Source organism: Solanum tuberosum, unplaced genomic scaffold (assembly GCF_000226075.1).
Source record: "Solanum tuberosum cultivar DM 1-3 516 R44 unplaced genomic scaffold, SolTub_3.0 scf00136, whole genome shotgun sequence".
Lineage (NCBI taxonomy): Eukaryota > Viridiplantae > Streptophyta > Magnoliopsida > Solanales > Solanaceae > Solanum > Solanum tuberosum.
Window position 1 is genome coordinate 1,100,630 of NW_006239061.1, and position 25,650 is coordinate 1,126,279.

General features: G+C 34.1%; 5 protein-coding genes across 8 annotated transcripts in view; 2 read left to right on the forward strand and 3 right to left on the reverse strand.

The window, feature by feature from the left end:
- Positions 1 to 16: 16 nt before the first annotated feature.
- LOC102579444 (non-specific lipid-transfer protein-like protein At5g64080) lies at positions 17 to 2,724 on the forward strand. Its single transcript, XM_006351797.2, has 3 exons — positions 17 to 499; positions 719 to 745; positions 2,274 to 2,724. Exons 1-3 carry the CDS (start codon positions 148 to 150, stop codon positions 2,450 to 2,452), a joined length of 558 nt encoding a protein of 185 aa, XP_006351859.2. The 5' UTR covers positions 17 to 147; the 3' UTR covers positions 2,453 to 2,724.
- A 1,530-nt stretch (positions 2,725 to 4,254) lies between these two features.
- LOC102587724 (uncharacterized) lies at positions 4,255 to 5,369 on the reverse strand. The gene is made up of 3 exons (XM_006351739.2): positions 4,958 to 5,369; positions 4,793 to 4,868; positions 4,255 to 4,385 (listed from the first exon to the last, which is right to left on the reverse strand). The coding sequence occupies exons 1-3, from the start codon at positions 5,255 to 5,257 to the stop codon at positions 4,255 to 4,257; spliced, it is 507 nt and encodes a 168-aa protein (XP_006351801.1). The 5' UTR covers positions 5,258 to 5,369.
- Positions 5,370 to 7,171: 1,802 nt separating this feature from the next.
- On the reverse strand, positions 7,172 to 11,672 carry LOC102588042 (trimethylguanosine synthase). Its single transcript, XM_006351740.2, has 6 exons — positions 11,473 to 11,672; positions 11,141 to 11,399; positions 10,046 to 10,181; positions 8,362 to 8,453; positions 7,586 to 7,709; positions 7,172 to 7,513 (listed from the first exon to the last, which is right to left on the reverse strand). Exons 1-6 carry the CDS (start codon positions 11,543 to 11,545, stop codon positions 7,427 to 7,429), a joined length of 771 nt encoding a protein of 256 aa, XP_006351802.1. The 5' UTR covers positions 11,546 to 11,672; the 3' UTR covers positions 7,172 to 7,426.
- Positions 11,673 to 15,552: 3,880 nt separating this feature from the next.
- On the forward strand, positions 15,553 to 18,016 carry LOC102588371 (F-box/kelch-repeat protein At1g22040). Of its 4 annotated transcripts, none has more exons than XM_006351742.2 (2): positions 15,553 to 15,647; positions 16,275 to 18,016. In XM_006351742.2, exon 2 carries the CDS (start codon positions 16,403 to 16,405, stop codon positions 17,828 to 17,830), a length of 1,428 nt encoding a protein of 475 aa, XP_006351804.1. In that variant the 5' UTR covers positions 15,553 to 15,647; positions 16,275 to 16,402; the 3' UTR covers positions 17,831 to 18,016. The 4 variants fall into 4 exon arrangements, with proteins under 4 accessions (XP_006351804.1, XP_006351806.1, XP_006351803.1 ...); XM_006351744.2 differs by having other exon boundaries at positions 15,566 to 15,647; positions 16,278 to 18,016; XM_006351741.2 differs by lacking the exon at positions 15,553 to 15,647 and adding an exon at positions 15,681 to 15,785.
- Positions 18,017 to 18,229: 213 nt separating this feature from the next.
- Positions 18,230 to 25,650, reverse strand: part of LOC102589350 (BRASSINOSTEROID INSENSITIVE 1-associated receptor kinase 1-like) — an 8,993-nt gene continuing 1,572 nt past the window's right edge. The window contains exons 4-11 of the mRNA XM_006351745.1: positions 23,889 to 24,032; positions 22,888 to 22,959; positions 22,721 to 22,792; positions 22,560 to 22,633; positions 21,692 to 21,826; positions 21,257 to 21,598; positions 20,339 to 20,733; positions 18,230 to 18,854 (exon numbers count right to left, since the gene is read on the reverse strand). Of these exons, the coding sequence (XP_006351807.1) occupies positions 18,537 to 18,854; positions 20,339 to 20,733; positions 21,257 to 21,598; positions 21,692 to 21,826; positions 22,560 to 22,633; positions 22,721 to 22,792; positions 22,888 to 22,959; positions 23,889 to 24,032 (1,552 nt within the window). The 3' untranslated portion in view covers positions 18,230 to 18,536. The remainder of the gene's footprint in view (positions 18,855 to 20,338; positions 20,734 to 21,256; positions 21,599 to 21,691; positions 21,827 to 22,559; positions 22,634 to 22,720; positions 22,793 to 22,887; positions 22,960 to 23,888; positions 24,033 to 25,650) is intronic.

A 25,650-nucleotide genomic window follows, 5' to 3' on the forward strand; every position in this document is an offset into this window, starting at 1 on the left:
CCCGACCCAACCCTTACCCGCCCCACTCTCGTTTTTACTCAATTTATACATACCCTCATTCCAACCTTTCTTCTCCATTCTGTAACACCCCCAAAACTGAAAAGTTCCGAAATCTTTCTCCATTCCATTCTGTTTTCTCCTCAAAATATGTCTTCCAAAATGAACTCATTTGCTCTATTTTGCCTTATTTCAATTTGCTTTTTTTGTTGTAGGAGTGTAGAATCAGCATCTCGTTCGGCCCCTGCTCCGGCAGTAGACTGCAATAACTTGGTACTGAACTTGGCTGATTGTTTATCTTTTGTTACAAATGGAAGTACAGAGAAGAAGCCAGAAGGTACTTGTTGTTCAGGCCTTAAAATGGTGTTGAAAACTGACGCTGAATGCCTTTGTGAGGGTTTTAAAAACAGTGCTCAGTTGGGTGTTGTTCTTAATGTCACTAAAGCTATGGCTCTTCCTGCTGCTTGCCATGTATCTGCTCCTTCTGTCAGCAACTGTGGATGTGAGTTTTCATTATAATTATTATTGACTGCACACAAAGACTTTAGAAATTGTGTTTTTTATAAAATAACTGTAAAATTGTTACTACTAATATATTTCGCAAAAACATTTATCATGTGCTCTGTTTCTGACGATTAAAAAAGTTATTAAGACTTGAGAGTAATACTATTATGTAATTTGAGGTTTTAATTTAATTTTTTTTGTTTTTGTATTTCTACAGTGAGTACTGACACTGGCGCGGCTCCTGGTACGTACAGATCTGGCGCTTAATAGTATTTTTACTTCCTTCTTATGTTGGTTTTTTATTGTGGTTATTAAAAAATGAAATGTTCATTTTCATTACTTCTTTAAAATTGGTTTAAATATCATAATACATTCTTAAATATTTATATACATGAAGAAAAAAAAGATGTTATTGTGATGAGTATGAAGGTGTATTATCCCTAGATCTGAACCTCTAGTTGAATACTGCAATCCACCTACCAAAAAAAAAAACTAAGGAAGAAAAGAATCTCATGAAAGGTTCATTTTGTTTACATCTTTAAAATTATATTACATACAATTATTGAATTGAAGAAATCTAATTGACTGAACTAAATTATTAGACCATCTCCAACCCAACACCAAATTTTACACCATTTTGGTGTAGTGAATTCATCACACCAATTCACTTTATTGAATATTTTTAATATTATTTTATCATACAAAACTTTTAATTAAACATTATATAAATTGTATGTTTTAATTGAATTTCTTGTATATTTAATTATTTTTATGTAATATTTTTATAATATTAATTTTAGTTATAAAAGTTAGCTTTTTTTATAAATTATTTTTTCTATATATGATTTTTAAAAAAATTAAATTTATGTTAATTCTACTATAAATTATAATTAGATATAACTACAATTAACCTTCACAAAAATTAAAAATGCAAACATATAAATTATTAAACAAATAATACAATGTACTTAAAAATAACCGAAAATAATAAACATTCAACAAAGTAGTAATTGGCATACATACAATTTATATAATGTTTAATTATACATTTTGTATAATTTTTGTATAATAAAATAATATTAAAATATTCAATAAAGTGAATTAGTGTGATGAATAGTGTTACACCAAATTTGGTGTAACACTATTTACACACCAAAATGGTGTAAAATTTGTTGGGTTGGAGCTCCAAAACACCAAATTTTACACCAAATAAGGATTTGGTGTTGGATTGGGGATGGCCTTAGTTTAATCAGTAATTGGTTTTTCTTGTTCAATTACTCAAAAAACAAAATAAACTTAAATAACAGAACTGACGTAATGTAATCAGTAGATTAATTTTATGATCATGCTTAACTAATATATCCTGAATAACAACATATATCATGCACGAGTGAGGTCTGGGAGAGTGGTCTGTCTGCAACCTTAGGAGACTGTTTCCAAGATCTTCTACCCGTACTGTTTCCAAAAGTTTATTCACATAGAAGCTAAGTGAACTTATTTACTTATCAAAAGTTTGATTACTATTTGCTCTTTTTCTTGTGGGGATGTGTACGATGTAATGAATTAACTTGTGGACGCGATACCATTCGAACTTCACATTTTTTTCTGTATAGATGTCGAAAAATGATAAAAGTCCCCACACAGGTGGTTAATGGATGAAATTGGTGGTGTCTTTATAAGGCCCCCTTTGAGCTAGTTTTTGGAGTTGAGTTAGACTCACGTTCCATTGATTTTGGCTCTCATAAATTTAATTGTTTTATTTGCTGATACAGCTCTTTCTCCAATTGCTGGACCACCAACCATATCAGCAGTTGCTCCAACCACAGCCGAGGGGGTGAATGTGGTCGCTCCAGTGCCAGCTCCAGGAACCTCCGATTCTACTACACTCGCAGGTCTATCCATTGGACAATTGGGTCTGACACTAGTGGTTGCAGTTTTCTGTTGGTTCTAAACCATTTTAGGATCATATTTTTGTGTTGGTTCTAATCACACGTTTTCTGGGAGATGGAGCAGCACAGATTTGTTGTTTTGTCATTAAACTTTGCTTAGTTGGTGTACTCTAAATTTTATTTATGGTAGTGGTAGATAATTTTGTGAGACCACGTAAATAGGGATCACTTTGTTTTCTGATGAGGTTGCTCTTATTTGGATGATATATTTTTTCGTCAAATCTCACGTCTTCCTCCACTTAAATTGGTTATCTTACTGCTTATTAGTTATTTACTTCATTCTAGTAAAATTTCTATTGACTTGTCCTTTATTTTTGGCAACGTGTTATGGTGAAAGTTTAGTTCCCTTTTCTTTTTTGTGTTTGGTTATTATAAGCTTTATAGTCTGGTCCCTATGTTTGCTACTTATTTAGCTTGCCTTTTTCATGTACGATCAAAAGTATACAGTTCCATTTTCTTTATTTACAACATTTTGAAGGTCTGGTGACTGTACGTTTCAGTACTGTCAGGATCCTTTTTTCTTGTTTGGCCCTCCCTCGCCAGTTTCACCAAGTAAAGGTCAAACGAAGCCTGCCTGTATTTGTTTGCAGTATTGACTCTCTTGGATTCTAACGTGTTCAACATTTTGGGGCTCGTTTGATAGGATGTATAAAATTCTTACCACCTGAATAAATTATTTAATACGTTAAATCAAACGGTGGATAGAAAATAGTTTCAATATAATTAGTTCTAATATTATTAATATGTTCTATTCTTATATACTATATCAATTGACGGCCATCATATATCTAGAGGAAGGAATACGTGGGTTTGTATAGGAGAAAACAAACCATGATAAGATTATTTAGTGGATAAGTATTATTTGGTTTATTAGAATTATTAATAACATGAGATGTACGAAATATAGTTTTCCATAAAACAATTTTTTCCTTTAATGTGTAAAACAAAATAATGGCTTAATATACAAATATTTTTTTCTAACCAAACACATGATTAAGTATTTTTGTTAGATATTTCCAGTTCAAATTTGGAGAACTTTTACGCATATTTTCAAGTATACATTACATTGATAAATTAATCACTTAATATATCATTTCCTAGCCCCAATCAGCTGTAAAACCTTAGGCATGTTACAATTGAGATTATACTTATAATTCCAAACAAATATATTAAGATAGAAAAGAGGCCTTGCTTAGCTAGCAGTCAAGGAAAGAAGGAAGAATGAAAAGTTTAGAATTTGTGACAAAAGCCTATAAATTACAGAATCCATTTCATTTGCACAAACTTTTTTGGTTAACATATGGCTCATAAAGTAGTTGTAAACAAAGCCTAAACTGCAGAAAACAGCCCATGAACAAGTGGTCTAATATGTAAACGGGACTCCTGTTAGTAACCAGACAAAGTGATGTACGTCGAATTTATTAGACGGATTGAGTTATGACTCACATTTGTCGGATTTAATCTATTAAAATGTTTTTTTTTCCCTTGAGAATAATAGGAAACAATAAGCCAAAAAAATATAATTATAAAAAAATAGGTATAAATAGGACAAAGAAATCAGCATCATCAGTACTGGCATTGTTCACATGATGAGAGTTTAACAATTTTTGCACAACAGACATTTTTTTATGAATGATGATAAAACCATAGGATTTAAAACAGAACTCTACCTAAATAGAAACCAATTGCCAAAAACACTTTTTGGCTATTTCTGTAATAAGTCTCTCTTTCACTCTTTCTTGTTCATGTAAATGAAAAACACAATATTTTTTGGTCACTTTTAGGTAATGGCCATTTCTCTTCTTCAACAACTATTTAGAGGCCAAAATTCAGCTCTTTTCACTTTTGATATGCTTTCCAACACACCAACTGGTGACACGTGTCCCATCACTGTTACTCTTTGGCTATCCAAGTCTATGCTGAAAGATGTCACTCCTGCTCATTCAACAAAATATATAAGAGAAAAAAACATAAAAGTAAAACTTGAATTTTCAAAAAGATTACTTTAACTATGCAAGCATCCTCTAAACAAATTTTGAACTGATATTATTACATAATTTTGGATTTGGGTGGATCAGTATGAATATTTATCATTATAATTCGATATGATAGCGCATAATAATAAAACACTACAATAGCTGTGTCTCAATCCTACATAAATTAAAGTTGGCTATATTAATCGTCACATCTAGGTTCTATTTAAGATCATAATCAACAACAATAATGTATGCAGTATGACCTCACACGATATGACCTTTATTCTTACATTTTATGCTGTAAAAAAATTATTTCTGATAGACCCTCTATCAAGAAAAATGTATTAAAACAATGTTCTAATATACCTTCCATCTTGGAGAGATGTTTCTTCACTTTACCAGCACAGCCTTGACAATGAAGTGACACTCTCATCACAACAACCTGCATAAATAAATAAATAAATAAAAATTCAATTAATAAGGATATTAAAACACTGTTAACATCATATTTCAAAATAAATTTGTACTAACCTGGAAGGAGTTATCTGTAAAGGGTATTGAAGGAACAATTTTGCAACCATTTTCTTGATCTCTCTTAGAAATTGTCAAAACAGAGGAACCAGCAGCAGCAGCAACATTTCTTGATCTCTTACTTATAGGCATTGAACCAAGTGTACGAGGTACATCACCTAATCTCTTACACTTGTTGATTAATTTTGTATGATCTTCCATCGACATTCTACGTCGCGCCGCAGGCACGACAACTGACCTTGAATCACAACTCAAACACACTGCAGTTGACACTTGAGGTTGGCACATAAATCCTCTCATTTTCCTTAGTATTTTCTTGTAGGGACAAAGATATATGGTACTCCACTATTTAAAAGATAGCCAAAATGAAGTGAAAGAGAGTATATAAGAAATGCTACTCTTTATGACTTTAGCAACCAGTGGGGCTTGCTAGTGGCAGAGTAGTATACTCCACACTATTTCTACAATAAATTCATCTTATATAGTGTGTAATTTATTATAGCAGGTTAGTTAGAGTACTATATTTATTAGGGTGCCATCAAATGTACTATGTTTGGATATGAGGGGAAAAAATAATTCTCACATTTAATATTATGATGATGATGATGATTAGTAGAGAAGATTTATTACTGAATATATAATAAGATTTGAATTTGGATGGTCAAATGATAACAGAAGGGTCAAGATTTTGAGAAAAAAACAGTACAACTGAACTGATCAGTGGCTTCAGAGTTGGAGCTAAAGTTTTCAAAGTCAAATATTGAAATTTTGTTGTTAATGGAGCCTAATATAGAACAGTACCAAAGTGCAAATTTCAAATCATTTCAAGCTTTTGATTCTTTTAGACTATTTATGTGTACTGATATTTGGTTATCTCATTGATCTAATGATATTTTAATATTTTTAGCTTGGACTCTTTGTAGTTTTTAATTTGTCATTACTACTTTTTATGCAGTTGTAAGAGTTCATAATAAATGAGATAAGGTTATTAACGTGAAAAATCAAATAGTGTGATTTTTTTTACTATGCAACATGTAATGTATATAAGTTAAATATGTTTATAATCCTATGATCGGTTGCTCAAACTCTTAAAAATGTCGTCGGTTGTTTAAGATCTTCAATAGTGCCTTTTTTTAGGAATCCTGAGCTTCACACCGGTTTTGGAGAGTCCTACCAACATATACTCTTAGCAGCATATATTTATCTATTTTTATTTTTATGCTAACCTAAACTCGGTGTCTGGTATTAGTCTTGCGATCTAGCTAATTCGGATCAAAGTACTCTTTGATAGCGAGATCCACTTGACGGATGTCATCATTGAGAAAGCCGAGGGTGAAATTCAGGCAGAGGCGGTTGGTTTAGTTGGTAAAATACTCTTTATCAAAGACAACTTTATTCCAAGTTCTCGAATTGGAGGCCTCTAATTACTAATGAAGTAAGTAGTATTTACCACTCTACCGCAACCTTTTTTATCTGCATTAATTAATCATGATTTTGCAATGCCATGTGAAGCTCTACTTGCATTGCTCATCTTAATTCATTGCCTTGCCTTTGGTAGTTTAACCTAGACACTCTCTCATCTCATCTCAAGTACTACCCTTCCTCTAATGTCCACAAATACTTAAAACTATTGCACTTAGCTATCACATTAAATTGTTGAACCACCTACCTACATTCTCTTATTTTTCTTCATTAATGTTTTCGAATATTTTCCTAGTAATAGTGATACATCTTCCATCTACTTTATTTTCTCCTAAACTATAGAAATAATAACACCTCAGCGTGATTTTAATTACATAGTATGGAGTTTTTACTCATCATGGTAGCTCTTTAGTAAAGGCTGCTGCTGCAATTATATTTATTAAGTGATACCTAACATTATTGCAACCAAAATTAATGCATCACTTTCCTTCTTTACTGAGGAGTTATTGGCATTGCTGCACCCCTAAACTCAGAAAACTAGTTCCTTTGGTGGTCATAAAGACTGATGAAAATTATATGTGATAACAACCCATGCCTAAATATTCATGACATGAACATTTATTAGTTGGTTTAAGATTAATACAACAACAACAACAACATACCTAGTGAAATCCCACAAGTGAGGTCTGAGAGGATAGAATGTACACAGAAAAAGGAATTTACAATTGTACATAAAAAATAATGTTTAAAGTTTGGGAAGAATTTGGAGGGGAATTTCTGTAGACTTCAATATATCATTAAAATGACAATTGGAGCCAACGTTTTTTTGTACGAAAAAAGCAAATCTGCAGTTTTGTATTCATTAATCAGCTATTCAGGGCTAATCCATCACAACATGATGTATTTAAACAGCAGGATCAACTATATTCATATGTACATACTGTTCTAATTTGTTTTTCATCGTACATACTCTTCTTTAGATTAAAAAAAAAAAAAAAAAAAGAGATGCATGGAAGTACAAGGAATGTTGTTAGATTCCGGTTAGAGTTAAAACATGCTGACGTCTGAGAATGCAATGTCACCAAAATAAGCAGTTATGCTCTTCAACATTCCATGAAGCATATTCTCTTCAATCTGCACAAGGAAGCAAGCTCTAGTAAAACTGTATAACAGACAATGCTAGAACACCAAAGAGAAACAGACTACCTCGACTTTCAAGGGGGGAGAAGACAACCAAGCGAGCTCTTCAACTTGCAGTAAGTCAACATTACGAGGCAAGTACATAATGATATTTGGCGCTACGCTTTGAGCAACTTGGAATAATGAATAACTGCACAATAAGTAACTTAAAGAGTCTCATCAACAAAGCACACACTCGTTCTATTAGACAGAAATAAGGTGAATCTAAACTATATAGATAGAATTACACAACAGCAGAGCATACGGAATGAAAACTCAGATTAATGATAGACCAAGAGATAAAAGAGTTGGTCTAATAAATCGTTGATAGAAATTGAAGATCGGATTAATTATGTACTTCATCTATATCCTCCTTTTCCCACCTAGACCCACTTCTCAACCGCATGCTGGATCTGGGAAATTTTATATAAGTCAAAGCCTGAAAATCAAGCTCTAGAATAGCAGCTTAATGATTCCCCTCTATACCAGCCTTTTTGGCATATTTACATCTACAAAAAAGTTCTTGAGGTAATTTAAGACCAAAACTAAGGGGAAATGATATGAATGAAAAAAAAAAAAGTTAAAGTGCCAAAGTATGCAGTTGATTTTCAGAGACACGAAAATCCAACAATGGAAAAATCTTCATACATAGTGAAAACTGAAAAAAGAGTAGATATAGTATTAACTAAATAATCCAACCGATGATGATTGATAGGTTTAATACACAACACAAGAAAGTAATTACCATATAGCATAAACCAGAGTGACATAGAAACAACTAGTTTACCAAATGCAGAACATACCCATTTTTTGGCTTCAGCAAGTCAAGAGTAAAAGATTCCTTTGTGCTGTATGCTGGACCTCCCCATGGTGGTGAAAGAAATACTACATTCCCCTAGTAAAAAGATGATGACAACATTTAGGAAGAGAAACAGCAAAAGAAAATTGCAAGGATTGAATGGGAGTCCCTCACAGGGCATTATATTTCTGTTTTCCTGAATTTTGTGAACATGCAATACTGAAAAAACCTTGCAATGGCCTCATTTTTTGAAATCTAAAAACCATTACTTTGCTGAGAACATATTGACTGGTGAAGGTGCAAAACACATAATTGATGATCCAATATGCAGCTATCCAACCCGTCAAGATCTAACATGGTTAAGTTTAATGCTACTCCAACACAAGTGGAACAATAGCATAGCAAGAAGTAGAATCTATCATCCAGTAGTCTAATATCCTCAAACAGTTTAAAACTTTAAGGAGATTAACTGATGCTCTTTAGTAAAGGTCAGAATTCTGTATTTAGAAGTTTTAACAGCTACTTACAAAACGGAATACTATCTATCCTCAAAGTCTACGTGATTAAGGCAACAACTGAATACATCCAATGTCATATTATTTTATGCAACTTAATGCTGCTTCCAGCATAAATAAGCAGAGGGTGTCAATACTTCATTGAGCCTTAGGCTCCTTCAAGTGACAGAAGTCAACAGCCTTTTGTAGAGACAAATCTGGAATCCTGAACCATATATCATAGCATGGAAACAACAATAGATAACCTCAGTACGCAAAACACGATGCTCTGTCATCTATTTTCAAAAGCCATGCTGTGCCAATCACTTGCGGAACAGTTTAAGGTTTAGCCTTGCCACAATGGTATAGGTGTTCCAGAAGACAGTTTGCTAGACATAATTTTTCTTTTTTTGACAATCAAAACATCCCCGAGGTCAAGAGGCACATGCTTCCAAACTCGGTGGATAATTGGCCTGCCCCTCTACCCTTTTCCACTTAAATACCTGGCTTTTGTCTGTGGCAAGATTCAAATTTGTTGCTAGACATAAATTTCTTTAAATCATTTTGGTTTTCAAAATTGTTAAACTAGGTGCAGACATAATTTCAAAGCTTTAACATGACGAAATACAATCTAAACAGCCAGAAATCAAAACTTTCATGAATCTGTGCCATGCTTAGCATTTTTGTAGAGTCATATACCCAAAAAAGTTGTAAGTCAACTGCCAACTAGAAACAGCAGTTACTTGGATCCCGAAATCAAGAGTTCCAAATCAGTAGTCATCGTGTTTATGAAGACTGAACAAAACTGTTTATTGATCTAGATACCAAATCGCCTGAAGCATGAAAACAGCCTCACTCGTGTGCATGGTTAAAGGCTTTACACATTTGACAATTACCAAACTGCACAATGCAGAATCTTGAAAGCCATACCCTTGCTTTCTAAGATCTTAATTTTGAGGCAGGAAGAACCTCGTATCAAATGTGAAAATCATTAAAAGGTAAAAACTGGTAGAGATAGAAGGTTAATCTAACAAAACAAAAGCATGATCCACTTATATTTATATACGGCAACTAGCACTGGACAGGATCCAGTTTATCACTTCTATTGACCTCATAAAGAAATTATAGATACTAACAGAGAGGATATACCCATTACCTACTATCAATCAATCAATCGAGAGAGAGAAGATGTACCTTCAAGGACGGGGCCAATTGGAAAAAGTCTCCAACAATGAATTCAATATGATCTTCAACACCATATATCTTTGCATTTTCAAAAGCCAATGCGATTTTTCTAGGGTCAATATCAATAGCAATGACGTGATGACACCTATGTATGAGATCATGGACATTAGGATACTGCTACAAATATAGATTGAAAACCAGAAAACAAAATGACAAGTTCTTGATTGACCCACAACAGCAAAATGTACAATTTTATATTCCATACACCCTTAGGATAACAATATAAATGAGTTCTACTTCTACATAAATTTCTGCACTAAGTTTATTTCTACAAGTTTGGCAAACAAATATTCATTGCCCACTCTTTCATTTTAGATGTACAAGATGAGGTTTCTTTGTCCTAATCCAAAGATAAACTAACAACTTACAACATACAAGGCAAAAGAAATAGGCCAAATCCAACTGCAAGGCGATACATAAGGGAAACAAGGTGTGGTGATCACTGTTGCTGGCTTTTGTGACATGCTCCTACATGAAGTAGGACACTGGGATGAGAAAGGCAAAGTCTTGGCGGAGCCATGAAGGGGTGAGTTGATGGGCCCTCAATGTGGCAAGGGGAGTTGGAAGAACAATAGTAACAAAATTCCTTTTGGGATTCAACACTCAACTTCTAAACAATCATATCTACTATATGAATTCTTAAAAAGAGGAACATATCTTAGGTTATACAGTTATTATACAATTTATGGACACAGTTTTTGCACATGGCAATGTCCCATTCCCAATTAAACGGAGTAAGCCAATATATACAAAGTAAGAAAATTTGAAGCTAGTAAAATGCAGTCAAAACTCAAAAGCAGGCCTAAAATGCATAGCATTGTTTAGTGTTTCTTCCTACTAATTCTTTGACATTGTAGACATAAGCAATTAGACTAACACCTATGCTGTCACAGAAATTCACCTGTCTACAAGATTTACTCAATCTCTTCACAGAACTTTAATAAAATCATTCCAGTGCAAGAAAATGGCAGTAGATGTTCTAAATAATGGATTCATCACAAAAAGAAATGAACACAAAGCAATTCGGCAAGAAACACAAAATACATAGTGGCAAACTGGATAGCATTGCCACCAACTCCAGCGAAACCATCAATGACGACACCGCCACCACAGCGGCTGGCATGCCTGAGGGCAATCTTCTCCGGCGTAACGGAAAACCAGCCTTCTTCATCCATCTTAATGCCTTGGTCATATCTCAAAAAAAGATCATATCTTTGGACCCAATACTTCTTCACAAGTGGACTAACCCCTTCATCTTTAACAACTACTGCTTTCTTGATTCTCCATTTTCCTTTGAATTTAACTGACGGAAAAAAAAAGATTCTCAAGAAAGTACAATAATGGCTTCAAGATACAAAATTAGGGCAAATGGGTACCTCTTCTCTTGATAATCTTGCCTTTTCGTTTTCCAACCATTTTTTTGTTTTTTGGTGCTTCTCCTAACACCATACACAGATTGAAAATCTGGGAATCAAAGCTTTCGAAAAGAAATTACGCGGGATGAAAATTATGGGAAATTCTTTTAGTGGTAGATGAGTGGAGAAAAAAAAAACGGAAAGGGACTATTTGTACGGTATGAACAATTTTTTTTACTACCGAGCATGATATTATTTTATAAAATTTAAAATAGTTGATCATATTTTTTTAACAAAATACTACTATATTTGTCTACTTTAAATTGTCATAATTTCTTTTTTTAGAATCAAACTATAAAAAATTTAACTAATATTTTATGATGTATTTTTTCATCATATTAATATGCAAAAAAATGCAATTTATAGTACTTTTCATATAGTTTTTGAATATCTAATTTTTTTTGTTTAAAATGTCAAATTAATGTAATCTATTTAACTTTGAAAATTAGTCAAATTGACTTTCAAAAAACGCAACATGACAAATAAAAGTGGATAGAGAGTAAAATTTTATGGGTCAAGTTTTACATTTTAAAAAGTTTTGAAATCACGATTTGAGTTTTTGGCTAAAATCATCCCTCAATTATAACTCAAATATAATGTACATCCTTATATTATCTAAGTGAGCAAAAAACATCCTTATACTATCAGAAAAATAACAAGAATCATCATTCAGTCTATTTTTGTTAAGAAACTGATTGAACCAATAAAAAAAAAATATCTTAAATTTGGTCATGTCTTAGCCACGACGGGAAGATCGAAGTTACCAACAAAGAATTAGGAAATGAATCTTTCATTCTCAGAATTTAAATTTTGTATGTTGTTTGTTTATATGTTTTTTGCATCATCAAGTAAATTAACTTGCAACAATACATAAGTCTTGAAATATTTATACAGTATGTTCCGATTAGAGGTGTGCAAAAACCGATTTAACCAATAAATCAAACCGAAAAAACACTATTGGTTTATTGATATTGGGTTATTGGGCTAACGGTTTTTAAACGGTTTTGCAAAAAATTTTATTGGGTTATTGGTTCGATTTCCGATTTTCTAATTTTTGTTAATGGTTAAACCGATAACCCAATAAGACTATACTAAATTTACTAGTCTTATTGTTAATGGTTAAACGATTGTTACTTTCACACTTTTTTCCTTTGAATGTGTCTAGTGTCTAAACTTTGCAAGAAAAATGATTGTTACTTTTATGATTATTACTTTCATGCCAAATACTGGAAAGATCATATGGTTTATTTGAAAATTTTTCTTATCGTGTATATAATATATATGAGAATTTTCTTATTGGTTAAACTGAAAATCGAACCGTTAAGTACCATAAACCGATTAACCAAAAAACCGATAAGAAATATGTTATTGGTTTGATGTATTTACAAACTGAAAACCGATAAACCAAACCAATAACACCTAAAACCGAACCGAACCGAACCGACCGATGCGCACCCCTAGTTCCGATGTTTAGAAAAATTATGTAAAAAAATTCATTTTAAAAATATTACTCCCAACTATTTAGAGATTTTTTTTAATAAAATGTTTAGTATGTATATACGTTATATACAATGCAATTCACATTTTATACAATGTACGCAGGCGTTTAGTTATGAAAATAAAATAAAAAATTACTTTATTTGAAAATTTTGAAGTTGGAGTTGTATTTGACCGTACTTTTTACAAAGAATATTTAGAATTTGAATATATTTTATCTGAATATGATTTAAACCCTCAATTTCTAAAAAATTGAAAAATCACCAAATTTGACTTGCTTAACCATGCGTACATATATTTATTCGACTTGACACATTTTTTATTGGTGGCGTGTGTTTCTAAGAAAAATTGACAGAAGGATAAATCTTGCAACTTTTTGGATAGTGCAAGGATGTTTTTTGTTCACTTATATAACATAAGGATGTACTTTAAGTTTAAGTCATACTTAAGGGATGATTTTAGCCAAAAACTCTCATGATTTTGTATGCTTTATAGATAATTTGAATTTTAAAGGATGATCACAAATTACATATCTAAATATTAATTTAAAATTATCTCTCCATATCATATATCCAAACGCAAGCTAAATTTAACAAAACTTTAGTATAGACCAAATAATTTTCACGTGTGAAGATGTTTTGAGGAAAAATAATTCAAATTCACCCTTCTACTTGTGATCATGTTAATGTTACTTCACGATATTTCAAATTGAAGCTCCGTCAAAATTAAATACAACTTTGAGATTATTTTTAGTGGTAAGCTTATAAGTTATAAATAATCCTATTTTTCAAAGCTATTATATATGGTAGAGGAATGTTTTTAACCCTTTTTCCTTTCACAAAATGGCAAATCTATGATTAAGCCTTTTTTTTGTGTGTGTTACTGTTGGCTATATATAGGTGATATTAGTATTTTACTCAAAGAATTTATGCTACTTTACAAACGACTTGTAAGCCATGAACGATATAATATTATTTGCCTTGCTTTTAGAGGTGCAAAAGTCATTAATTACAAGATTATTATTATTTTTAATTTGTTTGTCTTATTTTAAGTTCTAATTCAAAACAATTCATTTTAAAAGATTAAAAATAAAAAGAAGTTTGTGAGCAAAATGTCACATTAAGTTTAAATTAAATACTAGGTTATTTCTTCTTATTTGTTTTGTCTTGATAAACAGACCTATTTGATCTATATTGATGGTGGAAGATGGTACATGTGTTTGTGAAATAAGTCAAAGTATACCTAAATTAAACCAGATACCATGATTATTAATATTTTTTTTTAAATGCTACATTTGATTAGGTAAATATGTGGAGTCAAATGTAAAAGCTTGGTCAAAAATAACCTAAAATTTAAGAGATATGCATGTTTGTTTTGAAAAAGCGTCTATAGAATAAAGAGTTGAGGTCATTATATAACACGTTGAATATTAATTAGTCATATACTTGTGATTTTTATGTCATATTAAAGTAATAATAAGGTATGTCGTTTTCATTACATTATACTAATTAATGACGAACAGCACCAAAGGAGCATTATTCATCTATAGTACTTCTAGAACTACAATATATAGATATTGCAAATATTGAAAGTAACGATTTATTAATACTAAATTAAGACGCAAATAATTGTTTAACAAAAGGTAGGCCAATATAAATTACGTGGACGGCCAAACCACTAATCCATCTTTGTTTTTTTCTTGATTTTGTTACATGTTTTCTTCTTCTTTGTTTATATTTTTATATATATTAATAGTAAAACTTGAACAACTTTAAGGATTCTTTTCTTAAATATAATGCAAAGTTCTACAATAAACAGCTTAATATAAAAAAAGAAAACGTAAAGTTTCTTCCAAGAAGCAAATTGCAAATGATATTTTGAGGTTAATTTAAATGCGTGACAAACTAAAAGTCTACCGACAAGTCTTTTTCGTACAGTTTTCTTTAATTCTACTTTCACCTTTGTGAAAAATATTTATACTTAGTAGTGATTTTTTATTTATTTATATGGAAAAATATCTGAAATATATTTAAACTTTAATCGAAATTGCAGTAATGATATCAAACTTTGGAAATGACCTTTTACCCCCTACACTAATTTAATTGTATATTTTAAAGGTATATATATATGTCCACGTGGATATCATAAATATTGCATAATTATAAATAACAACGTGTCCACGTGGGCACATATATACCTTTTAAATACACTATTAAATAGTGCAGGGGTAAAAGGTCATCCATAAAGTTTTGTATCGTAACAACAATTTCGATCAAAGTTAAAATATTTTTCAAATTCTTTTCCCTTATTTATATTATATACAATTAGTAGTAGTTAATATAAAACAGCCTTGGTGGAAGAGCAAATTGAATGCAATGCAGTCATCTTTAAGTAAACTAATTGAGTCATCTTTGTTTGAAATCGTATTACCATGAATTTGAATTTAATCGGACTCCAACGTGAATATAAACAGCGAATATCGGGTGAAAAAAGGAAAACATCATATGAAATATTTTTTTCTTTTTTCATTAGTCTTATTTCTTGTACTAATTAGAGAGTGTCACAGGCTAACAGCATTACCACAAGCGTTGTCCCTATTACAGGAGCCAATGAAGCAATGACAGTAGAAGACAGAAAAGGTAACAATTTTGAGACTTCCTTTCCTTCGGGACCGTACAGTCTTGTAACCCACCCCACCCCACCCCTTCTTTCAAAGCTCATCGGCAAAGCCCAAGTGATGAGTTTTCGCCTTCAACTTTTTCTTCATCTTTGAATAGGTAACAGTTCTTTCTTATGGAATTTTCAGATTTCCTTTGTGGGTTTTGATGTATGGATAGGATCCTTAAACCCCTTTTCAATTTGGGTGTTATGGGGCTTTTGGGGGATTCTATTGTGAAATATTCAATTTTGAGGTTTTTACCTGTTTAGGTACCTTTTTTGTTTGTTGGGTAGCTGTGAAAAATCTGGAGGAATTTGTTGATGATTTGATGAGTATATGTTATGCTAGTAATTTTCCCCGTTTTGCTGTGTTATCAGTGAAGATTTGTGTTGTTTCATGTTGAAATTTCCATTTCTTGCAATTCATCTGCTTGTATGTATTGTAAGTTGTAACCTGTGATTAGGAGATCGTCTTGTTATTCCAATTAATTACTTTTCAGTTGGCCTAGTTTGAATTGAGTCTCAGTTGATCTTTTTCTCTCTTTCTTTTTCCCCCTTTATGATGCTAGCTGAATTTCTTTAAATTTTATGGTTTTGCGGTTTTTTAGTAGGAGGTATGCACTGAATTGGTGTGTTGCTAGCTGGATTTTATGGGTTTGGGGAATTTTAGTAAAAGGCATGCACTGAATTGGTGGGTGCAGATTATCAAGGTTGCAGCATAAAAGGGGAAAGACTAATGGGTGGCATATTGAGTCGGAGTAACCACAACTCTAATGTGGGGGATCTCATTGAGGGCTCCCAAAGTGCATCATGCAAGAGACAAAGGACATCAGATAGCTTCTGGGAGCATAGCCCACGATTGATTCCAAGTCTGCCTGATGAAATATCTATTCAAATCCTCGCCAGACTTCCTAGAATACACCACTTAAATGCAAAATTAGTTTCGCCTAGCTGGAAAGGTGCTATTATGAGTCCAGAACTTTATAGGTGTAGAAAAAAACTTGGAACAACAGAAGTGTGGCTCTATCTTTTGACAAAGACTGAAGGTGATAAGTTTTTGTGGTATGCTTTTGATCCGATCTCCGTGAGATGGCAAAAGTTGCCACCAATGCCCGCAATTGCGGTCAATGATGAACCTAAAAGTGGTTTATCTGGAATTCGGGCATGGAACATGGCAGGTTCAAGTATAAGAATTGCTGATGCCATAAGGGGTTGGCTTGGAAGGAGAAATGCTCTGGATCAAGTTCCATTTTGTGGTTGTGCTATTGGAGCTGTTGATGGATGCCTCTATGCCCTTGGGGGATTCTTCAGAGCTGCAGCCATGAGATCTGTCTGGCGTTATGACCCCATTGTAAATGCCTGGAATGAAGTAAGTCCCATGTCTACTGCAAGAGCTTATTGCAAGACAGGTGTCTTGAATGGAAAACTTTATGTAGTAGGAGGTGTTACTCGGGATCGTGGGGGACTTACTCCCCTTCAATCTGCAGAAGTATTTAATCCGCATACTGGTATCTGGTCTGAAATCCCAAGCATGCCATTTTCAAAAGCTCAGATGCTACCCACTGCTTTTCTAGCTGATCTACTCAAGCCTATAGCTACAGGGATGACATCTTATCGGGGTAAACTATATGTTCCTCAAAGTTTGTATTGCTGGCCTTTTTTTGTTGATGTTGGAGGAGAAGTATATGATCCCGAAACAAATGCATGGATTGATATGCCACTTGGCATGGGAGATGGCTGGCCTGCTAGGCAGGCAGGAACAAAGTTGAGTGTCACTGTTGAAGGAGAGTTGTATGCGTTGGATCCTTCTAGTACTCTAGATAGTGCTAGAATAAAAGTTTATGATCATCAAGATGACACTTGGAAGGTGATTGAAGGAGATATACCTATTAATGACAATTCAGAGTCTCCTTATCTTCTTGCTGGTTTTCTTGGAAAGCTCCATGTGATCACTAAAGATGCAAATCACAATATCATGGTCATGCAGGCTGATAGGCAAAATCATTCAGCTCCTTCTCCATCAACCTCAGCAAACTCTTCACAAAAAAACTTACACGAAGTTCCAGAACCGGTTTTAGGATCTGAAGCGAATATGTGGAGAGTTGTTGCTTTGAGAAGTGGTGGAACTGCAGAGCTGGTTAGCTGCCAAATCCTAGATGTATAGTTATGTCACACAAGTTTGCTATTCCCCTTGTTTTGATATTGCCTTTCTGTTTTTCCCCTCAGTTAATACAACCAGTTAGTTTTTTTACTTGAAGCTTGAGTCTTGAGGAAACAGCAACACTGTATATTGCGACCTCCAAACATTTTTATTACATATATAATAAAATTTGGCTAAAGTATGTTGTGAGATCCCTGTGCATGTCTGATGGAAGAGGAAATAGATTAGTACATGTTTGTGGTCAACAAAGTTGATCCATTAGGTACTTGATTTATCATTTGCCTATTAAAAAACAAAAAACTTGAATTTACGATTGGATGTTAATATGGTGAATGAATTACTGTTTTTGTCAATCGTCGTGAGTTACTTGAATGATGGCATAACCACTAGGATGAGGAAATATTGATAGAGGAAAAGTTGTGTGTTTATTTGCCGAACAAACAATCACTATCTGATACATCCATAAGGAAATATTACATTTGTGCTTCCACAGCCATTCTTGCTGTGGATTAACTTCCACATTCAATCCTTTAATTGACCCAGAGCAAACTATAGACATTCAGATGTCATCAAAATTCCTGACATACAATATAATCTTTAAAAATGAAAAAGAGAATATGAAAAAGAATATGCACAAAGATGAAAATTGGCTATTACAAATACAAAGGATTTGAGTCCTATATGTGCTGCTGGCAGAATAGCTGAAAGATCATCTTGGCCCTGATAACTCATCGGGTCGTAGATTATAAGTGGAGTCTGCAATAATCCAATCAGTGTGAGGATGGTGAGCATGGTTGAAGTCTTGACGGAACATCTCTTCCTTCTGCCATTCTTCCCACCTCTCAGCAAGGCCATCACCTTCAAGCATTCTGACCACTTCCGACATCTTTGGACGTTCCATAGGAGAGCTCTGTGTGCAGAGTAGAGCTACCTGAATAAGCTGTTTCACCTCTTCTTCATTGTAATTACCCTGAAGATCTGCATCTACTAATGTTTCATACTTCTCGTCCTTAAGAAGTCCCTTTACCTGAAATTTTAACACAATTTTTGAGGTCAAATAAGGTACATAACCATTTTCTTCACATGAGTGCCATTTTTTAAAAAGAAATCACAGTGCATGCGGACTTTCCTCATCATGTCAGCAAATAATTAATTTCATCACTAAAATAACAAAGCATTCACCATAGAAGTTGTTGAGATTTTTGATAAGCAGCCCTATAGGGAGACTGAAAAGACAGAAAATCAGAGAGCATGAGGCTCCTGATTCTCTGTGCTCATATTTGAACCATATTGAATTTCCAAGTTCAGATAGCCACTTTATTTACTTTCCAAGTTCAGATAGCCACTTGTCTTTCAATTTTCTATACTTCAACGGTTCAACCATAGTGAAAGAATTGACCATCTTCTGCACTCCCAAGTCCTAAAGGGTGGGTTCCCTTTCTAGAGGATCCTCCCAAAGAAGTCCCCTCTCGTAAAGTGTATTCTCTATCTCACCTACTCTCTGATGCAAATACAGAGAAATAGCCTAGCAATTCCATACAACGGAAAAAAAAAGAGATGTAGTTTTATCTGCACAGAAGGCGACAGTCAATATGGCATGGAAAAAGTATCTAAATCTTCTGATATAGCAATATGCTATACGAGTGCTTTTGCTAACCAAAGGGAAAAAGATTTTAACACTAAAAAGCAATTCCAGAACAATCTGCTACTACACGATAATGAAAGTGATCCACCCTGACCATACAGCTAATGCAACAAATGTTTTCGCAAGATGGTTAAGTTCTAGAAAGAGAAACAAAAAGATTACACGAAGAATGTGCACAAATACAAGTCCCAGGAATCAAATTATTTTGGAAATTTGGATGTTTCATATGATGTAGTATCAAAGATTACAGAAATCATACATGCCAAACTGCAATGCAAAACCTACTAGAGCTAACAATTTTTTTTTTATTATTAATTTATTTTTTTTGGGGGGAGGGGGGGTCAATATAAAACTTTTTACTTTAAACAGAACTGCAGCCCTGAGACTTGAGTAAAGAACAAAGAGAGCTATGAGTGTGTGTAATATGTGCAAAAGAGTGAGGGAGATGAGATGAAGCTGAGATTTCTCATTGATGGATGAGGATATAAAACGAGATTATGGGATGTGGGTTACATACGGGGGTAGGGAAGGGATAACAGAACAGGAACGGGATTGGGGATATTAAAGGAAAACGCAGGGGAAGAGAATGGACATGACAGTGTCTTATTCGCCAGTCCTAATTTGTAGTGGGTCTACAAATCAGCTTTTCATCATGTTGAGTGCAGCAATGATAGAGTTCTGCTTATAGGGAGATGCATGCAGGAAAGTGAGATCTTCTCACCCGTGCTCACTTCCATGTTTGAAGTCAGTTGCACGATAAAAATTAGCAATTGTAAGTAGTATAAAGTTTCAACGTATAAAGAAAAGAGAAAAAGACATAAGCTAGAAGTAGAATAACTAGAGCATGTAGGTTAGTAAATCCTTACCCAATCTAGCAACATGACATCATCATCATTTGCAAGTCGAGCAAGATCAAACGCCCTTTGCCCAGTTATGAGCTCTAGAAGCATAACTCCGTAGCCAAACACATCAGTTTTCTCTGAAGATTTACCCGTGGATAAATACTCCGGGGCGATATGCCCAATTGTACCACGTACAGCAGTAGTAACATGAGTATCCTTGTAGTCCATGAGTTTGGCTAACCCAAAATCCCCAACAACTGCTTCATACTCCTCATCCAACAATATATTTGCAGCTTTGACATCACGGTGGATGATCTTAGGGTCGCAATGATCATGCAAATAAGCAAGGCCTCTTGCAGATCCAAGTGCTATACACTTCCTTATTGGCCAGCCAAGTGGTGGATCTGACTCTGGCCGCTCTACAAGAAAAAAATTTTACTGTAAGGACAAGTTCAAGATGTCAAGTAAACTGGTTCAAGTTCCCATTTTAGGTTGAACGCAATTTAATTAATTGATATATGCGGTTCATGCATAAATGAAGATTACTTTCCATATCTGACACTATGAATTCAGAACATAAAACTTGAACGGAAATCTTAATATTTGGTAGGACATCAAGGATAGCAATGCTCTTGAAATTGCTTGATAGACCACGGGTAAAATCACAAAGAACAACAACTTCTAACTACGGGATTGAATATTCTAACTATAACAAACTAACTCCTAATACAACCACGACAATATCCAATAATGCCAAGTTTACACAATGATGTACACATCTGCAATAACTTCTCCAGATAACTTATATTACCAGACCATAACTTAAAAGTTCAAAAAAAACGTTGTTATCATTTTTCAGCTTTTTCAAGTGCTTGATCTGATGTATTTCGACTCAATGGAGCAAAGAAAAAGAAGGATGGAAAATTCAAGACTAAGAGATACCTCTTAAGCGTGAAGCAACACTTCCATTCGCCATGTATGGATAAACAAGCAACCGTTCAGTTGCAGTCATGCAAAAGCCCCATAAACGAAGTAGATTTCGATGCACGGCCATACTAATCATTTCAACTTCTGTCTGAAACTGTAACTCCCCGCCTTGAGTACGCTCCTCTTTTAATCTTTTAACAGCAACTAAAGTGCCATCAGCCAACCTGCCCTTGTAAACCTTGCCAAATCCTCCTCTTCCAAGTATATTTTTGTTGCTAAAACTGTCAGTTGCAACTTGTAATTCGCGCAAGGAGAACCTCTTGAGTTGTCCAAGATGAACTTCTGGATCCTCCTCAGCTGCAAAAGAACGTAAAATTGCAAGAACTCATTAAATTAAAATTAAATTTGAAAACAAAAAACTAATTCAGGTGTTTGATTGAGGCTTCCCACCTGGAACATCAAAGAAGTGGTCTTCCGGTTTCCTTCGGCGCCACCAGGCAAGCAAAATCGCAGGAGCTGCAAACAGAAGAGCAGCCCCTGCAGCAACACCGCCAGCAATCGCCCCGGTTGCACTGTTTCCCACACCTAGGAATTTCAAAATTTAAGTTTTAATTCCCTTTTTTTGATGGATGACAAAAACTTAACACAAGTAGTTCAAAAAAAATTGAGAAAAGGGATATGGTAGTTTCACCATTTACACTCGCACCGAGGACTATGTTGTAAAGCTAAAGTGCTAACAAAATAGAAAAGATGCAGAAATAGGTAAAGATCCTTCAGTTTATTCATAACAACAGGTACTTGTTTGTTATTCGGCCTTTTGGTGGTGTTGATTTATGTACAGTAGTCAGAGACGGCAAGGATACATTTTGACAGCAGTCATGGTCAATGAGAATTGCACAGCAAGGAGATTTTTCTCCCGCGTGTTGCTGGTAAATGCACTGAAACTAATTTTTCACCAAAGCTCCGATACCATGTGAGAAATAAGACACATGGGGAAAGAATTGAGAGAATGTATGACAATAAATTCTGAAGTTTGGGTCCTTTTATAGTCACAATATCCAATGCATACAGTTGCATTTCCTGATGTAGGACACTTCTATCCACTCTTCAATATCACTTGTAAGTTTAATCTATTTATTCAAACCTATCAAACAGTAGATAACCCCAAAATCACCTGTAAAATTTATCTCACATACACTACTAAAACTCATTATAATGTGCAAATCTCTTCCCCTAAAACAGTCAGCCCTTTTGCCTTCTTCCTTTGGGGGGGGGGCGCAGTGCCTTAACCCATAAAACATAAATTATTTTAACAAACCTGGAGAAGTGGGTGTTGGAGAAATAGGTGGAGGTGGAGAAGCTGGAGGAGTATCCAATGGATTATTAGCAAAACTGAAATATAGACATTCAGATGTAAGAATTTCATTATCATGATTCCAGTGACAGAACTTAAAATATAAACTAGTGCTTTTCACAGACCTGATAGGAGTAAAAAGCGAGAAGGAACCATTGACTGGAATAGGTCCTGTTAAATTATTGTTTGACAAATCACTGCATTGCGAGGAATGAACATTAGTACCTAAGAATTAGAAAATACTGATGGCGAAAAAAACCACATGATAAAAAAGTGCCAGCTTTATACTTACAGCACTTGAAGTGAAGTGACTGTGGTTAAAAGTATCGGAATTTGCCCAGTCAAACTGTTATTGTTAAGCCTCCTTCAATTTAGCAAAAAGAAAACAATAACAATAAGAAAAAAAAAGTTTGATCAAGCTTAAACAGACAGAACTCGGCTAATTAATCAGTCCATGTGTACATTGTAGTAAATACTTGACTAATGAAGAAGAAATAGTAGTATTAGAAGATGCTACAAAATTCATGCCCAATATCTAAGAAAGCTTCTTGACACTGTTAGCAGGTTGAGATTTATGTTCATATATATGATCATCAGAAGTATCTAGTTTTCAGAGCTTCGGGAAATAACAAGAATAGCATGTAAATTTTTTATCCTGTTCAGCAGCACACCAATGAGCCTTTATAGAGAGCAGCAACCACAATTTTATCAACCACTCAAATCCACCTAGCCTTTTGCAAGCCTATATAAGGGAAATAGGAACGATGACTGCCAAGGATGATGGACAAATTTCATTGTCAAGTACTGGTGTTGGACACACATTGAGCATGTGTGTGTCTAACTTCCTGTATATTTTTTGAATTTTCAGACATGCATGTCCTGCACTTTGGACACCCTAAGACACCCACTTTGGGTACTTCTATGAGCTGCTTCAGGTTTTCTTCTTCCGCCTCCTCTTCCTCTCTCTCTCTTTATGAATAATTTAAGCCACAGAGAAAATTATGATGCTGTCTCATTGGCAATGATACTCCAGGTGTTTGAAATGTTTTTATCTTCATGTCTGCCACTTGGCCAATAAGGAGCAAAGTCTATCCCTATTTCCATATAACTAAACAAGAGAAATAGTACTACAGAGTACAGAGCCACTAACATGTTCTAAAATAGAAGGTGGCCTTTCTTGACTAAGCAAAATGTTCAGAAAATAAAAGCTCATGGCTAAAGAAACTATTCAACCAAGCAAAAGAAAAAGAAAAACAAACATATAGAAGAGGAAAAAGGATGTGTAACCCATACAGGAAACGTAGTTTCTGAAGCTTGCCCAAAGTGTCGGGGATTGGACCAACTAACTTGTTCAGGTAAAGATCCAAGCTCACCAACTCCGTCAAATTCCCCAGTTCATAAGGAATTCTTCCACTTATATTATTACTATAAAGTTCCCTGCAATTAGGAAAAAGAGGTCGTAAGCAAATCAGTTCTAAAACTTACAGACCACACAATCTGTAAAAATTAAGGGGCTATACATTAGTCATCACATAGCTATGTAGCACATTAAAAATTAATAAGTGCATCCACAAGCTACACCTTTTGAGAGAAAAGAAAAGGAGGTTCAAAATGTGTTTAAATTGTCAATGGGAACATCTGCGGCAGAGGGATTCTGTCCATGGAAATAGTATTTCGTTACTGCTTACAGCATCTCCACTCACTCATCTTGCTACTTCGAACAATAATAATTCGAGTCAAATCTTATTGCAATTTGAAAGGAACCCATACAACTTCTAAGCTATTCCACATAATACTGCTTTTCCAATCTATAGATATGATTATCAGCATGATATACAAAACGTAGAGGTCTCTGAACTAATTTGAGAGTAGTATAATCAACTGTCAACTTAGCAAGCAAGAAATGAAGCTATATGTAGAAGGTTTCAAGTATTTTATGTTCAAAGGAATAACCAGCATATGTATTTGTTAAGATCAGATTAAACTGAAGCAGAGAGTTTTTTATGATCCACTCTCATCGGCCCACCAATTCAAAAGTGCACAAGAAACTAAAATTAATTTAACCACTGTGAAAGTCAAAGCACAATCACGGCACATTTCTTATGAATTAACTCACAGAAAATAAGCCCAAAAAAGTTAAAGAAATGACTCAGGTTCAAATCAAGTGATGACAAAATACATTAGGTGAATTCTTCCCATCTGCTATTTGCCTAAGCCTTGGTAGACAGAGTTAACCGGTTCATGTGTTGGTGGGAGGTAACAGGCACCCGGTGGAATAGTCGAGGTGCACACAAGCTAACATGGACACAACCATCATTTAAAAAAAATATTAAAGAAATGGTTCATTTCGGCATGAGAATTTGGAAAAAATGTAAATTACTAATACCAGAAACCCATAGCCTAATAGTGCATAAATTAAACATGACAAATAGAACGTCTGTCTCCTGTCAAATAAATCCACTCCTTCCCAGTACTTGGACTAAATAGTAAAAATATATGGAAATTGGGACTATCAATGCAGTAACTCAATTATTGAATGTTGCAAACTTTGCCATTTAAGGAGGAAGTACCGTGTAGATTTGGACATATTGAAAGGAGAAGTACATCATCTTGGATTAAGGGAATATGTAGGTATATCCACTAGAAACGTTATACCTCTAGAAAAACAAGATGAACATTTTTGTTTAATTTGAGGTTTGGTATCATGTCAGTGGAGCAAACCGAAGTTCGCTGACAAGTTCAATAATCTAAGCATACAAGAGACAATGTATCTTATCGTATCCACTCAATGCACATAAAGCATCAGTAACATAATAGGAAATGCGACTTACCATATCATAATTTCTCAACCAGAAGAATAGAACATAAGGATTGTCAGGATTGAATATAATTAAAAGCTGCTGGTGAAAATTCAATGAAGAAGAAATTAACTCTTTCAATTTTCATATTTCCAGTCCTTGAGTGAGAGTGAGAGTGATCTGTGAATAGATTTGCTGGTTCCTAATAACAGCTATGCACTAAGGGGCCGTTTGGTTACTGGATAAGGATTGAGTTA